At 43.0% G+C, this 16276-nt stretch overlaps 1 protein-coding gene across 1 annotated transcript in view; it reads left to right on the plus strand.

Moving 5' to 3' along the window:
* Nucleotides 1-16276, plus strand: part of TGFA (transforming growth factor alpha) — a 54101-nt gene that overhangs the window by 22871 nt on the left and 14954 nt on the right. The window contains exon 2 of the mRNA XM_060250926.1: nt 2260-2313. Within this exon, the coding sequence (XP_060106909.1) occupies nt 2260-2313 (54 nt within the window). The remainder of the gene's footprint in view (nt 1-2259; nt 2314-16276) is intronic.

Genomic DNA, 16276 nt, shown 5'->3' on the forward strand with positions numbered 1-16276 from the left:
CTGATGTTTGTTTTTTGTGGGTGCTAAACCCTGGCTGTGTTGGAGAGAGGCCACTTTTGAGGGAGCGTAGCAGTCCATGCCCCAGCTTGATTCATGGTGGGCAGCAATCCCAAGGATGAGGTTGGTGGAAGTATTTCTAGCGTGTTCCCATCACGCCTGGATAAGCTGCTGGCATATTTATGGATTGCAACTTGGCTGGTCCAAGAGCTCACTTGTAACAGTTGGGATCTGAGCCAGATCCATCCCTGGGACAGTTCTGAGTAACTCTGACTGTCAGTTTTGCACCAGCTCCCCTCTCCCATTAAATGGTAAATCCTCAGTTATGGAAATTAATGATAAGTCAACTCTGTAGCATTTACAAAAAAAAAAAACCCTATCATAATGGTTTTGTGCGTGTGTGTGTGCACAAATACAACATATTGCAAAGATCTCTGAAGTTAGGAAAAATTTGTTTTGCACTGCAGGATTTTTATCAATAAGGACTTAGCTGTCTTGTGCTTAGCATGGCAGGTTTTGTTCTTGCCCCAAACTTCCCCACAAAAGCAGTGTTTGGTTTTCCTCTCTTAAAGTGTGCGGCTGTTTTTCCCATGTAAATAGATGGCAGCCTGAGTGGTCAACTTGTGATTGCTCTTGGGGCAAAGCCTTATCCTTCCTGGAACTGAGTCTGTTGTCTGTATAGCTCCATCCTGGCTCTTATTTTCAGTTGGGTTGGAATGTGACGGAACCCTTCTGACTTTATGGGGCAAGGGGATGCATGGAAATAGTTCTCTTCTGGGTTGCCAAAAGGGTAACCCCATCCCCTCATCTGGAATGTTTTTCAGAAACTTCTATGGCTTTCTAAGGATGGAAAAACCAATTGACAATAACATTCTTTCCCCCTCAATCCCTTTCCCCCTCAATCCTGCATGTGTGGTGGATATGGTGGGTGCATACAAATAGCTCACAAAAGTTCCTTGCTCACTATTTGCTGCACCAAGAAATGACTCTGTGGTGTCCTAAGTAAAGGTACCCACCTTGCCTTAGCGGTAGTCTGATCCTTTTCTGTGTAGGACAAGGTGATAAGAAGGCTTGTAGGACCCAGGTATGGTGAGAAGGCATGTGCTAAAATGCCTGGACGAGAGCCGCACATGTACATTGCTTTGTGCTTCATGATGGAGGAAAGGCAGTATGTAAATGAATACATACAGTATTGAGTCAGAACTGAACTGTAGTGGCTGCTGTTTATCTGGGAATTCAGTCTTCTGCTTCACCAAAGCAGATAGACACAGGGTGTGTGCGTGAGGGTGGTAGGTAGAAGAGGAGTGCTTTACCCTTCTCTTCCCTATGATGTTTCACTTGCAAATCTCCCTACCAGGTAGTTCTGTCCAGCAGAAGTTAGAGATGCATGTTCCCACTGCCAGCAAAGATCAAGAATCTGCCTGCCATGGATGACAGGAAATGACTCAAAGTTGGGGTGTAGGGATCCATATCTCCTTTCCTCCCACAGTTCCTTTGCCTTAGGAAAGTAGTGGCCAGGATTCCACTACCTAATTCTGGTCTCTCTTAAATGCTCGTGTATTCTTGCCAAGAGCTATATCGGTTTTGTTTAATAAGACTGCTTCAGTAGGAAGTAATTCACGATAAGAAACACCTGGGACAGGTGTTTGACTTGGGTGTGCCCTTGATTATGTATGGAGTTTCCTTCCTCTTTGTGCTTTTGAAGAACCTTGTTTCAGCCGTGCAGGCCATTCCTACCCAGATGGTCAATAGGCTGGCTTCCATGTGAGGACTGCAGACTTCAGTGCACAGTGTCATTTGTCTTCTGATTAGGGTTGCCAACTAGAGCTTGGGAGATTTCTGGAGATTTAGGAGTAAAGCCTGAGGAGGACAGGGCTTACAGAGGGGAGAAACCTCAGTGGGGTTTAATGCTGTAGAGTCCACCCTCTAAAGAAGCCGTTTCCCCCAAAGAGAACTGATCTCTGTAGTCTGGAGATCAGTTGTAATCCTGAGAGATCTCTAGGCTCCACCTGGAGGTTGGCAACCCTATTATAGAGCTCAAATTGTAATTGCACTTGCTGAGTTGCTGCATAGCATTTGTGTGTGTGAACTGTGAATTACAGGAATGCATGGAATATCTGCAACCCAGAACTAACCACAGGGCTTGGGAAATGTTTCTTTTAACACGTATGGTGAGACTATGGAGAGCCCATTTTGAAGTGTGGTATTTTAGAGACAAGTTGCACATTTTGAAACCTGGATTTTTTCCTCTCTTCCTTCTAGGTATTCTATTAGTCCTGTGCCATGCCTTGGAGAATACAACATTGGCCTTGAGTGGTGAGTATCACATCAGCTGTGTAAAATCCTGGTGGACTGCGATTTATTTATTTATGCAATTTCTATCCCTCCCTTCTCGCCAAAGAGGACTTGGGGCAGGTTACAGCATAAAATCATACAAGAAAGATACACAGTGTAACAAATTGTCTCTGAAAGTCTAAAATTACAGCAATTAAAAATCGATTAAATATCATTAAGATGGCAGACATGGTTTCCTCGGGTCTGGTCAGATGTTTAACAACCAGGTCTGTTCAGTAGTGATTCAAGCCAACTGTTTAAACAGACTGTAACTTGCCCATTGCAGCTCAAGGACTTTTATGTGGCTCATTTGCAACTGAAAAACAGGCATTGTTGGTCTCTCCTTAATATAATCAGTTGACAGTACTGGCCTTGCCATTTAAGTTACAAAGCAGTCCAGGGCCTGAAAATCCAGAGGTGCTTCTGTACTGACATGTGCCTGAAAATTTCCAAGGAAGGCTGGGCTTTTTGTATTTGCAGGGTGGTAACTTGGTAGAAATAGCGCTATAGAATGGTTTTTAAGTTGATATGTAAATTATGATTTTATATGTTTTATCGGATTAATTGTTTTATAATGTTGTAAGCCGCCCTGAGTCCACTTGCGGAGAGGGCGGGATATAAATGAAAAGTAATAAATAAATAAAAGAAATGCCTGCTCTATGAAGCTTCTCTGAGGCTATTTCTAGCCATTTTGGTCCTGCCTCTCCTCCAAGGAACTCAAGGCAGCATGTATGTCCCCTCCCACTATCTCCACAAAGCCCTGTGAAGAGAGGTCAGGGGAGAAACAGTGGCTTGCCTGGGTCACCCAGGGAGCTCCATGGCAGAGAAGGAAACTGAACTTACATCTTCCAGATCCTTTGCCCAGTACTCTACTCACAGCACCTCTCTGGCTTGCATTCAAATAGATGGTTACAGCTTTGCTTTTTAGAGGAACATTTCAGTTTATCTGCTAGCTGGTATTTCAATGGATTGTTGGTCTATTGAAATAATGTGCTTAATATACTGTTGCATTCTTTGTTGTTTTGAATCTGTGAGCTACTTTGAAACTCTAGGCACTAAAGCAGGGTCAACTCAAGGTTATTTTAAAAAGTACTTATGCATGAAATGGTAGGGTTGATTCCCTTCATCCCCTTTTCTGTGTACCTGCATTCAGTGCTTAGGCTAATTGGCGACTGTAGCTGTCCAGCCTTTGCAAACATATGGCATTCTAGGTCCCACTCTCCTGTCAAGCATTTGGGGATCATCTCTTCTTTGCAATCTGGATCTGTTAGATTCTCTTCTCTTAAGGGGGCAATGTTTGTATTTTTTGTGTGTGTGTGTCTGCACCTGGAAGTCATGGCAATTTCTGGTGACTGACCCCTACTAGGGGTCTGGAGGATATTCAGAGAGGTGGCTGGATAAAGCTTGCCCCTGTTCTACCAACTACTGGTATTCCAAGGAGGTCTCCCATCCAAGTACCGGTACTTGCCAGAGTTAACTTTCTGTGATCTGATGAAATTGGGCTTGCCTGGGCAACCCAGGTCATGGCTGGATCTGCTAGATTCTAGAAGGCTTAAACTTTTATTTAAAAAAAAAATCAAGTTTTTATATTATCAAAATCAAAATCAAGTTTTATATTTTCTACATGATATGTAGAAACTCTAGTTCTCAAATGTCTGAGGTTTCTATATATATAAAATTGGATAAAAATATGGAGGGGATTGGATAAAAATATGGAGCAGAGGTCCATCAGTGGCTATTAGCCACAGTGTGTGTGTGTGTATATGTGTGTGTGTATACACACACACATATTGGCCACTGTGTGACAGAAAGGGTTGGACTGGATGGGCCATTGGTCTGATCCAACATGGCTTCTCTTATGTTCTTAAATGAGATGTTGGGGCCAAGCCTGTACCAAGAGCTGCACCTAAAGTTGCCAGGTCTAGGTTGGGAGATGCCTTGAGATTTGGGGATGGAACCTGAGGGATGGTGGGGTTTGGGGAGGGAAGGGACTTCAATGGGGCATAATGTCTTTGCAGCTGTAAAATTCCTATGGCATTCAGAGGTATTGCCTTTTAATGTGAAACTTTGTATACACAGTGCAAAATACAAAGTACAGAATACAAAGTTTCATATTACAGAAACTTTGTATTCTGTACAAAGTTTCTGTAATATGAAATTTTGTATTCTGCACTTTGTATTTTGCACTGTGTATGTTTATATATTTATATATTTGTTTGCTTATGACCTGTGGTGTATATGTTGGTATACAAGCATGACCGACCGACTGACCAGGGCATAATGACATAGATCCATCTTCCAAGTGACCATTTTCTCCAGGCAAACTGATGTTTGTTGCCTGGAGATCAGTTGTAATAATGGGAGACCTTCAGCTACTCCCTGGAGGTTGGCAACCCTAGCTACACTCCAGCTTCAAAGCACCTGTCATGAAATACAAATGAATGGAGCTGGTTGGATTTATTTCACCCAGGAGGCCGAGGGTCCTTTGCACATGAACCTACCCATTCATTCATGGGTTCAAAGAATGAAGTCTGCCTCATGTATTGGTGCCCTGAAATCCTGCAGGGCTGCTGAGTAAAATCTGTTGTTGGGCCAGTTGATCCAGTCCATTAAGTTTTTCCTGTGTGACATCCTTTCAGGTTTAGCTGTGGGGGAAGAGTGTTGGAATACCCCCTGCAATGCAAAACCAGTGTGTTGAGGAAAAAGAGCTCAGCCTTGCCTTCTTCCTGGCACATTGTTTTACCTCTACCAGGTCTAAAAGCTGCTGGCAGGTGCAGGCTCTGTTCCAAAAATTAAATGAAGGGCACAAAACGATATCCCCTTCTTATGAAAGCAATATGGAGGGAATTTTCAATCAGGAACGGTGTATGTAGGGGGAAATCCCTTCTTCCTCAGGGCCATAGCCCTAATTTGCATTCAGTGAGTTTTTTTGAAGCCAAATTGCAGGTTTGGAGATCAAGTCATGGATACCACAGTGTCCTGTGAAGTTTGGCCCCATGCAAGCCAAAGTAGTATCAAGCCAGGGTTTTATTGCTTGCCTGGAAGCAGATCTTCTGTCTCCCATGGCTGCTTTCCACCCTGACCTAAGCAGAATAAGTAAAATCTGACTTACAAAAGCTCGAGCCCCATTGAATGTTGTTCAGGCACCACTGAGCTTCTTTTAATATGTAGCCTACCTGTGACCTTCCCTCCTTTTCCCTACTTCTTTTCTGAAGCGGTTTGGACAAAATTATCCCCTCCTGCTTGGGCAAAACTTTGTTGTAACAGTAGTGACATGCATAATTGCAAGGTTCTCCCCCATTTTTACAGATGCAGGCATGGTCCTAACTTTTCCCGCAGCTGGGTTTTCTGACTGACGCCAGTTTCAGATGATGTCTCTGTTTACTTATTCCTGATACTGCTGGTGCAACCAAGAGGAGATTCCATGTCTGCCCTTATCATTAATATTATCTCGGCTACATTTAGCTAACAAAAATGGAAGGAAGTATCTGGTGCCAGCTCAGTTAACTAAACAAAACTCTTTCCTCATTCCAGCAAGACCTGATAAGAAGCGATTGTGCAGCAACCCCAGGCACAGCTGTAGCCTGCTGTTCAGACCCTGTTTTGCCTGTACTTGGGTAATCATGCAAAATGCTTCCAACACGTAGGCGTGAGCAAAGGGATATTAGGAAGCTGCAGTGTTGATGGGGGTGCTCCCATCCCATGCAATTGGCAAAAAGAAGCCTTAAGAGTTACTGTGATGTATGTATCTGTGTATACCTTTAAGTGAACCCTCAAGAACTAGTTTGTTTCTCGTTTCAAGACCTGTACAGGAGGGACCTTGCTTGGTTGGTTGCAGTCTTTGGTATGTGTCCAGGTATTCTCCATCTGTAAGTGTTGACTGTTAGCCTCCCTGAGTCCGCTCACAGAGAGGGCAGGTTAGAAATTGAAAGTAATAAATAAATACATAAATAAATAAAGTGTTCTGTCCTAAAAAAAAAGGTAAAGGTGCAAGTACCCTGTGCAAGCACCAGTTGTTTCCGACTCTGGGGTGATGTTGCTTTCACAACGTTTTCACTGCAGACTTTTTACGGGGTGGTTTGCCATAGCCTTCCCCAGTCATCTACACTTTCCCCCCAGCAAGCTGGATACTAATTTTACTGATCTCGGAAGGATGGAAGGCTGAGTCAACCTGGAGCTGGCTACCTGAACCAGCTTCCGCTGGGATTGAACTCAGGTTGTGAGCAGAGAGTTCAGACTGCAGTACTGCAACTTTACCACTCTGCGCCACAGGGCCTAGCTGTAGCTGGAAGCAATAAAGAGACCTGTTACTGAAATTATCAGTCTCCTGTGTGCTGGCTACACAGTAGGACTGAAGGATGAGTTGATGGATAACCTTAAACCTATCTTCCATGCCTCAGAGGATACTGTAAAAGAGGATACTCAGAGGATATTGTAAAAGAGGATACTGTTTGGCCAAAAAAAAAAATATCTCCAAACAATGAGCCATGCCATGCTTTTTATTGGACCCAATTAAAATAACATAGAACATAGAAAGGGAGAGAATTAAAATAACATAGAACATAGAAAGAGAGAACAGACCAAATGGCCAAGCCACACTGTTTTATGTGACTATGTGATCAGTTAGTTTGCCCTCTTTATCAACAAACTGCTTGTATTTCAGCTCACAATACCTGATCCCCTTGTCTGATGAAGTGTGTTTAAGAGAGCACATGAAAGCTTACGTTCTGAATAAAAATTGGTTGGTCTTAAAGATGCAACTTGACTCCTGCTTTGTTATAGAACAGTATGCAGACTTTTGAGTTGTGCAGGACTCTTAATCAGGCTGGGTGTTTAAAGAAGAAAAAGGTGTTGTAGACTCTGATTATAAGGCCTCTGTAGTGTAATCCTGTGTTGAGTTACTCCAGGTTGGGACAGGTATAGCCATACAACAGATGGCATTGATAGTCTGCATCCTGTGTTGAATGACAAGCAGGCTTGAGTAACTGGAGGAAGCTAGTAGCAACCTCTAACAGTCTGGGAAGAAGGCAAAATGAAAATGTATTTAAAAAGTTGTTGACTCTCTCTCACCTAGGATTGTCAATCAACCCCTGGCAATGGGGGGCTTACAGGGTGGTGGAGGTCCTTGGCAGTGACAAGCTGACATCACTTCTGGGTGCATGAGGAGTGGCATTAGCATGTCAGGACACTGTGGGCCCCCCCCCCCATTTTTGGTGCCATTCTCTGCCCTGCTGGTCAGTTGAGCAGAGGAGGGGATCACCCCAGGGGATTCCTCACTTTCTAGCAACCCTACACTAACCCCTTGAACGGCCAAAAGCAGAGGAAAAACATGGTCCTCGATATATTTTCCCTTCCCTCCTTTTCCGCCCTCTCTGGCTTGGGAAATTCCTGGAGATTGGGGGGCAGTCAGTGCCTGGGAAGTTTGGAGTTGGAAATGCAACGTGATCACTCTAGGACCACAGTTTCTTGTAGACTCTGTTATACGAGAGTTTGCCCTCCTACTCAGCCATTTCCTCTGGATATCAGTTGTAATCCATGTAGTCTGGGCATCAGCTGTAATACAGGACCCGTGTTGAGGTTGATAACCCTGCTCTCCTTGCAGTTCCACATCTCTGGCCTGTTCTTGCAGACTTCTTGACCTGGGGACTGGTAGCTCAGTGGATGGCACATCTTTTTGCTTCTCATCTAAGCCTTCCTTCTTTTGGGTTAAACTGATTAAAATGGTAAGCTTCATCCAAATGAGCCACTTCCCGGAACTGATGGTTGCCACAAGCTAAATTGCATTCAGCATTGTTTGAGCAGTTTGTAGTCCTATCTGGGTTTAGTTAAGGCAGCTTTTTTGGAGGGATGTATGGTGCAGATCAAAGGGAGAGCTTGCTTCCCAGGAGGCCGGGTTTGTGCTAAATGGATCTGTCTGCTACTAATCAAATGTCAGTGTTCTCTAATGATGCTGTTCAATGGGGGGAGGAAGGGGAGAAGGATGCTAAAGCTGTTTCACAGCTGTAAGATCATTCCTACAGAGTTGTAGTTCAGTGTTATATAGGACAAGCAGCTTACATCCTGAATAGATAGACTTCCAGTCCCGAGACGCATGTAAATGTCTGCCAGTGTCACACACTGTCTCTTTCTGAGCCATAGGGCTCCTCCTTCCATTTGGGGACATCTGCATGTAGATTTCGATGTGGGTGATCCTGCACATGGGCTTTTGGTCTGCAAGTTTGCATTCCTCAAAGCTGCAGTTTGTTGCAGGAAATTTCAGCCCAACTGAAGTGGTCCTGTGGTGTTGGTGGTGGGAATTACCTGCCCCCACAGGGATTAGCAGTTGGGGTAGGATGGGAGGTTCTGCACACCTTGATTGGTATCTAACTTGGCAGAATGCTAGTGGGAATGGTGAGAGCAAATCTATGCCTGTTGTTGGAACTGTTGGCTCTGAAAGGGCTGTGCAGTGTAATGTAATTTACACATCAAGGAATGCTTTGCACTGCATAAATGAAGCAGCTTTCCATCCAGTTCTAGTTTGTGTAATAATGGATTGGCCAACCAGGAGAGATGTAGGAGACTGAAGCACAACCCCTGACCATCAGGAATCCTGTCTAGTTTCATAAGGACTAGAAACTTGCTCTTTTAAATTGAAAGATGGTATCTTTAGGAAACTGAATTCTTGGTATCCATTAGCAAAAAATGTAGTATTTCCTTTCTGCCCCTGGTTTGCAGTGCACACACTGCTCTGCTTATTAAGGACTGCTAGCCTTGCAACTGTTTAGTAAGCAGCTCTGGCTGTGTGGTCTCTTGAGAGGTGCTGAGTTCCCAGTGCCAGGTGTTGCTAAGCAGATAATTAAGAGGTATGCTGAATGAATTCTGTCATGCCATTTTCGTTGATGTGAAGCTATTAAACTGAAGGAGACTTTACAGTCCATTCTGCAGCTGTCTCTGTGTGGACAGTACAAACAGATGAGTCAGGTTTTCGCTGGGTGAAAAAGCCTCTTGTCGAGCTGTCTGTCCTTGCTACTTGTGATGCAGTTTGCAGCACTGAACTGTAAGTGTTTCTAAGCATCATCTACTTTTTGCAGTATTCATAGCCTCGAAGACTTAAAAGCATTTTGTAGAATTTCTGATGGCATTAAAAGTTATCAAGCTTTTGGTTGGGTTTGGTGCCTTCAGATCAGTTGTTTTGGGGAAGGGGTCCCAGTTATTCTCATAGGGATGTAAAGATCCGCACAGATGCATTTTACAACCCACTCATTCCTCCAGTGCATTCTGGTTCTCAACATGCTATTGCCGTATGTTAGGGAACTGGTGGAAGAATAATTCTTGCAGAGCTCTCTGTCTTGCAGTCGTTGCAATGCAGTGTGTGTGGAAGGGCTGAGATGTGAGGCCGGAACTATATTCAGCAACAGCTCTGGTTCCCATACCCACATCTGTTGCCAAACAGCTGCAAAGCAGTAGGGGAAAGTGGTGACTTTAGCTGTTTTGCCTCCCAGTACTTTTCTTCTTGCAATGCTCTCACCTTATACCCCCCACCAAGTTCTCAATATACATTTACTATATTATGGAGAACAGTGGCAATGTGTGTCTGGAGGCTACAGATGAATGCAGGCAGGCAAAAGGGTGAAAAGCACTGTGTGGTTCAGTGATGGAGTGTCAGCTTTGCATGCAGAAGGTCCCAAGTTCACTTCCCGCTATCTCCAGTTAAAAGGATCAGGTATTAGGTGATATGAAAGTTGTTAGGATCAGGCTGTCAGTGATGTGAAAGACCTCTGCCTGAGACCCCAGATAGCTGCTACCAGACACTGTTGACTATAGTGTGGTTGCTGGCCAGGGGGTTACACTTGGGATGGTGGCAGGGAAACTCTTCCTTCCTTTATGACCTGCTCTGGCTCAGTGTGAGCAACCATGAGATGCGACAACTTGTCTCTGTGAAAACGAGTGCCCAGTATGACAGAGGTGTCTTCTTCCTGGAGGTTTCTTAACCATGTTGTGCTGTTAGGTTCTGTTAAAGGAACAGTGTGGCTCTTAAATTGCTTCTGTGCGCTGAGATTCTGAGAATGTTCACAAAACAATGATGGAGTTGGAGGAAAGCTGGTGTCGAGCTAAATGGGCCTGTAGTGACCCAGTTAAGAGAGGATAAAAATATAAGTAAGATTAAGACCGAGTCAGAGAACAAAAGGGGAAGAAATTATCTGCTCTCTTCCTATTTCAGTGGCACAAGCAGACTGTGAATGTCCCAGGAAGAAAGATCCATTGCACCAGATTCCCTTGTGCTGGAAAAAGTACAGCTCTTCTTCATGAATGCTGTTGGGGCTACTTTGTGCATGAGTGTCAAGCTATTTTCTTGAGAAGGAAATGTGATCAAGGCTCTGTGTGTATGTGTCTGTGTCCCTTCCTCTGCTGCTCTGACGCAGCGACTATGAATGAAATTTTCTTTCTTCACAACTGGTCTCCCCAGTTGCTGATAGCTGCAGAGAAAATTCTGGCCAGGATGCCTATGCTGAAGCTGTGTTCCTAGCAGACCCTTAGCATTAATTTCAAAGAAGCTTTGATGAACTCATGACCTCTTGCCAACATCATTATAGTCCTCTCAAAAATATCTTGTTCTGACCTGGATAGCTCAGGCAAGCCCAGTCTCATCTGATCTTGGAAGCTAAGCAGAGTCGACTCTGGCAAGTACTTGGGTGGGAGACCTCCTTGGAATGCCAGAGCTGGAGGCAGGAGCAGGCTTTATTCAGCCACCTGCCTAATATCTTCCAGGGCCCCAGTAGGGGTCAGTCACTAGAGGTTGCCATGACTTATACACACATGCACACACAATATACAAAAATACCTCCCCCCCCCCCAAAAGGAGATCTTGACTCTGTAGTTATTTGGCCCAATCTGAAGAGCAGGCCAAATATAATATAGGAGTCTGGTCCAGAATGTCAACAATGGCCTGAAGTACTCAGTATTTGGACAAAGTACTTCTGTATGTGGGTGTTTGATAAAGGTCAGGATGTCCTGACAACTGACCAGTTGGATATTGTTACATAACATTTTAATAAGTTGAAAAGGCAAAAAATGAGGATCCCTTTGTTTTCCAGCCGTGCAGTTATAGAAGAATAGGTGTGTGTATATGCAAAGGCATCCATGCCTATGCCTAGTTGCTCTCCCCCCCCACACACATAAGACCTGGTTCTTTCTGCCATGTGCTGTAATCATATCCAAAACATGCTTTTGCCTTTTTTAATAGGGGTGTGTACACAACTTTAAATAACTGTATGGGTTATTCCTGAAGTTCTGACTCTTTGCCAGGAGGATTCGATCTTGCTCTTGCTAACAGTGTTAGCCATAAATAAGAGTCCAGTAGTTTAGAATTTCATGGTATTAGAGCAGTAAAGTAATGCAGGGGGAGAAAATGCAGGGGAGCATTACGGTACCCCTTTGATACACTTGTGTTAATGCTATAAATACAATAGGTGAGAAAGTGGCAAAATTTAACTGTGAAGGGCTCTTGTGCCCCAACCTCTCATAAGTGGACAGAGATTATACACACAGTGAGTTCCGATTAGAGATATGAAGGCCGAGAAAAAAACCAGAAAAATTCTGAAAGAAACCATTTCCCCCCCATTTTTTTCCTGAAGCCTTTTTTGTTTTTTTCAAAAAAAAAAAATTGAAAAATTGAAAAAAAGGAAAGGGAAAAATTGATTATGAAACATTTTATTTTGACATGATGAATAAAATATTTTAAGACAAGGTGTTCAAATATTTTCCAAATCATTTCTAAAAAATATGTATGGTATCAGATTATTCTAATTTCTGTGCACTGAGGACAAGCAAGTCCTAGGTCATGCCCATTCATTAAAACTTAGTCGTACACTCCCTCCTATACACCTCCCCCCTCTTCAATTATTTTTATGAGAATGAGGGGTTTTTTATTTTATACTGTGGAGAGGAAAGATGAATAATTGTTACTTCTGGATTTAAAAAAAATGTTTTGTGGAGGTTTTTTGTCTATTCCACTTAAACTAGTAAACAGTTCAGGAGATTGTTGTTCCATTTGTTACAATTACAAATAAATCTTTAAAAAGTAAATTTTGTTTGTAATAATTGTTTGGATACTGTATTTTTAATATGCTAGTTGTGATAATATCATGCCAAGTAAAATTGTCCATAGTCATATTTTATGTTACTAAAGTAACAGAATGACTTTCAATCTGGAAAAGAAAAAAGAAGTGTAGCATTTTTTTCAATTTTTCTGAAATTTTCTGTTTTTTTCCAGAAAAAAATGAGCTTCAAAATTTTCGGAAAGTTTACCTCTCTAGTTCCGATATGTGTTCTCCTGAAAACATGCACTGACTCTGACTGTCTGTGCTATAGAACTATAGTAAGACTAACAGTGGCAAGGAAATCCTGCTATGTGGCTATTTTTGTGGATCTAGGTTATGCCCAGCTCAGCTGTTTAAATTAAATCTGACAACTAGCTGTGATACCTTTGTAAAGTTCCTTGTAGAAAAAATTTCTCACGCGCTATGATTTGGGTGCTGATCAGAATACAGCTGAGACACTAGAAACCTACAATAGCGCATTTGATTCCATTAGAGATCACTTTGAACCTGTTACTGTGCTGGATGGTGCCAGGATTCATAGATCTGTGAAAACCACTACTGGTGTGTTGAGCCAGGCCTTGACTAATGAGTCAACCCCTCAATTTTGGAGCCATGCTCATTTTCAATCCTTCAGGATTTTGTGTTATTGATCAGATTTTCTAATTATTCCTACCCTGAAACATAATCCTAAAGGCTTTCTTGTAGAGCCACAGAACTCGGATTAAATGGATCCGTTTGGGAGGTGAAAGGGATTTAGTGCGTTCCCCTCCTGCCCTTCCTCTTCTTCAATCCCAGCCCCACTGCATTGATGGTTTTCTAGAAATTGTCAAATGACACTTGCTGATTGACAAAATAGCTTTGTTTTACTAGGGAATCCTTGCTATTAAACTGAAGTTTTGTTATAATTCAAACATTATCAGATCTTGTGATCAGTTTATTGATTGAATAGTTCTATCATATTTGTAATCCTTCTTGAGCCCCAATAAGAAAGGTGACTGTCAATGAAAATAAACCAAAATAAATGGTTGGTGGGGCTGTCAGTGGGAACTGAAAGTTCTCCTGTATTGAGCAAAGAAGGGGAATTGTTGGAAACATCTTGACAAGTGCACTCCATCTCAGCTATGTGTTTGTTACCTACCTACAGGTATAAGAGGTGGGTGTGACCAGAGGCACAAGCCCTTGGGAATGATCCACAGGGCTCTTGGCCCTTCTCCTCTCAGCCTGTGGCTTGCAGGTTATTCCTGTGGGTGAGCCAGCTCCAGAATCCAAAGCAGCCCAAGATATATGGTTTTGTTTGGTTTGATTTAGTTTAATTATAGTGTATATAGGTTACTGTGAGGTGCTTTGGCTCCCTGTGGCAAGAAAAGTAGGGCAAAATTGCTTAAATTTTGTTTCTGGGGAAAACTGTTGATCCTTTCTCTAGCTGCTGGTTGAATACAGCATTGCCAAACAAAGGACACCAGAATGTGGATGAGCTCACTTTTTTGGTTCCGCTTTGCATCTTGTTCTCCCACCCAGGAGCTTAGTATGAATGAAAGGGCTCAAGACCTGCTAGTGGACTGAGCTGACCAGAGGTCTGAACCCTGGTCTCTCCCTCTCCATTACACTGGCTCACTGCTTTGGAGCCTGTTTTTAATATGTGGCTTTGTTATCTGGCCAAGTGGAATATGTTAGATCAACTGCTCCTTTCATAACCTGTACAATAGCCCATGAAATCAAAAGTGCTAAATGATTTTATTTCCCTTCTTTCAGAGGATGTTGAGTGGATTTTATGAATGGATAGAGCTGAAAGAGATGGCGTGGGGGAGGGGGTAGGCTGCAAACATGTCAACACTTCCTTTTTTTCTGGCAAGTGCTAAAACTGAAGAAATACGGCTTGTGCAGAGCACATGTGTAAGGAGTTTGTCTCCTGTGATCCGTCACTTGGACCGATGGAGCTGTAACAAGCCGGATGTCTTGATCTTTTTTTTTTTCACGCTTTGCCTAGGTTCAAAGAGTCTACTCTGGAGGGTTTGTAAGGGGCCAATTCATACAGCCCTGATTATTTGCCTGGTGCAGCGTTGAAAGGCATTTTGTGTCTCTTGGAAGGTATATTTGTAAATATCACTCCTGGCAGTGGGATAAAACCTCCTTTCTAGGCTGATGTTCAGCCTGATTTTAAATGGCGGGCATAAAATTATAGGAAACTCTGTAATTTCCAAGCCAGGGCAGGAGATTTTCCTCTTTTGGAAGACTCTCTCATTCAGTTCCCCCTGTTGGGACCGACATTAGCAAAGCTAGTGGGGTGTTATAAATTTAGAGGCAAGCATGAGTGACACTCTTCCCCCCTCTCCCAAACACACTGGAAAGTTTAGGAAATTGCATGAGAGAAACTCTTGTTTCCCTGATCAGAGGTGGCAATTTTGAATTATTTTAGGCCACCAGCTTTCTAATCCATATTGTTGGCTGGGCCAGACTACTCTGCCATTAGAACTGCTGGTGCCTGGAAGCCTGTGGGGCAACACCTGCCGACTAAGGCTTTCATACACTGGGAAAGGAGCTCCATTGCCCTGTGCCCCTTCTTGGTATTAACCAAACCAGAATAAATACAAAGAAACTTGCTCCATTTTGCATACTAGTCACAAAATAGAGCTCTCCTTGGTGCAGGGGTTTGGGATGCTTGACATCACTCTTTTGAAAGCGCACTGGACATGCAGCCTGGAAGTCAATACCAATGCATCTTTGCACCCTGACTGCCTGGAGCCCTTTCTGGTCTCAACCCTTCCTCCAGGGACTTGGCCTGGTGAAGGAGGGGGGCTCTTTTCTGCATTTAAATATGTTCTCCTGCCTTTGACAACTCTTCTTTCTCTTCTGGTTTTGTGCAAGCCTTTAGGGAGTCTGTATGTGATGTGACTGTTCTCTCTTCCTCTTTAATGAGATAGATATCATTTCATTTCTTTTTTTTCTTCTGGATTTCTTCTTCAATTATTTAGGCTAGTTTTCCATTTAACCAATTCCTCCTTATACTGCCTCAGTCTTCGTGCTTCGCTAATCCTCTGCAGCATTTAATTTTTAAAAAAATTTCCACTCTAGTGCTGCACATTCTTCACTTCCATTTATCACTTCCCAAATTTACCATAGAGTTTTGCCCAAAAACTAGAGCATCACAGTATGATATTGGCAGCATGATGGGACATTTGTGGGTGGGTTTTCCCCCACTGGCTGGCTGGCTGCAGGGAGGAGCCCATAAAAGCTGGGTAACCCGCACCTGGATTGAGGGTCTGCCAACTCAAGAAGCCACATACTGAGCTGTAGTCGATGTGAAATTGCTGCTGGAGATGCTCTGCGTCCCTCTTTTTTGAAAATTGTGTAAAGAATCTATATAATTGAATCAATATTGTTCCCAGGTCTGGTGAAGACTGGAAAGAAACAAGTACTTAATCGTTTGGCTTGTCATCACACTCCTTTGGGACTTGAATATATATGTGTTTTGGATATTTGGACTGATTTCTGTATACTTCTTAGTAAATTGGTCACTAGCTTGCATTTTTGTTGTGTTAACTCTAGCTGGTTGTCATGTTTTGAATGCATCCATTCTTGCCTTCCATTCTTATTTTGTCCATGCTTTTATAGCTGTACCAAGCTGTACTCCCTGTGTCTGCTTTTATAAATTATTTCATAAGTCAGTCCTCCCCTCAGCAGGTGTTTCTTATCAAATGTCCCTTTTGCTAAACACACAAATAAGATGTAACTATGAATGTTAAATATATAACTTTTTAATTGCTAGCTTCTGAGCATGTGGGATTGTCTCTTTTCACTGCTTGTTGAACCTTAGCCAAGTGTTGTGAATGGAACAAAGAAATGGCTTCCCCTTCTGGCATCTCACA

Source organism: Heteronotia binoei, chromosome 12 (assembly GCF_032191835.1).
Source record: "Heteronotia binoei isolate CCM8104 ecotype False Entrance Well chromosome 12, APGP_CSIRO_Hbin_v1, whole genome shotgun sequence".
Classification (NCBI taxonomy): Eukaryota; Metazoa; Chordata; class Lepidosauria; order Squamata; family Gekkonidae; genus Heteronotia; species Heteronotia binoei.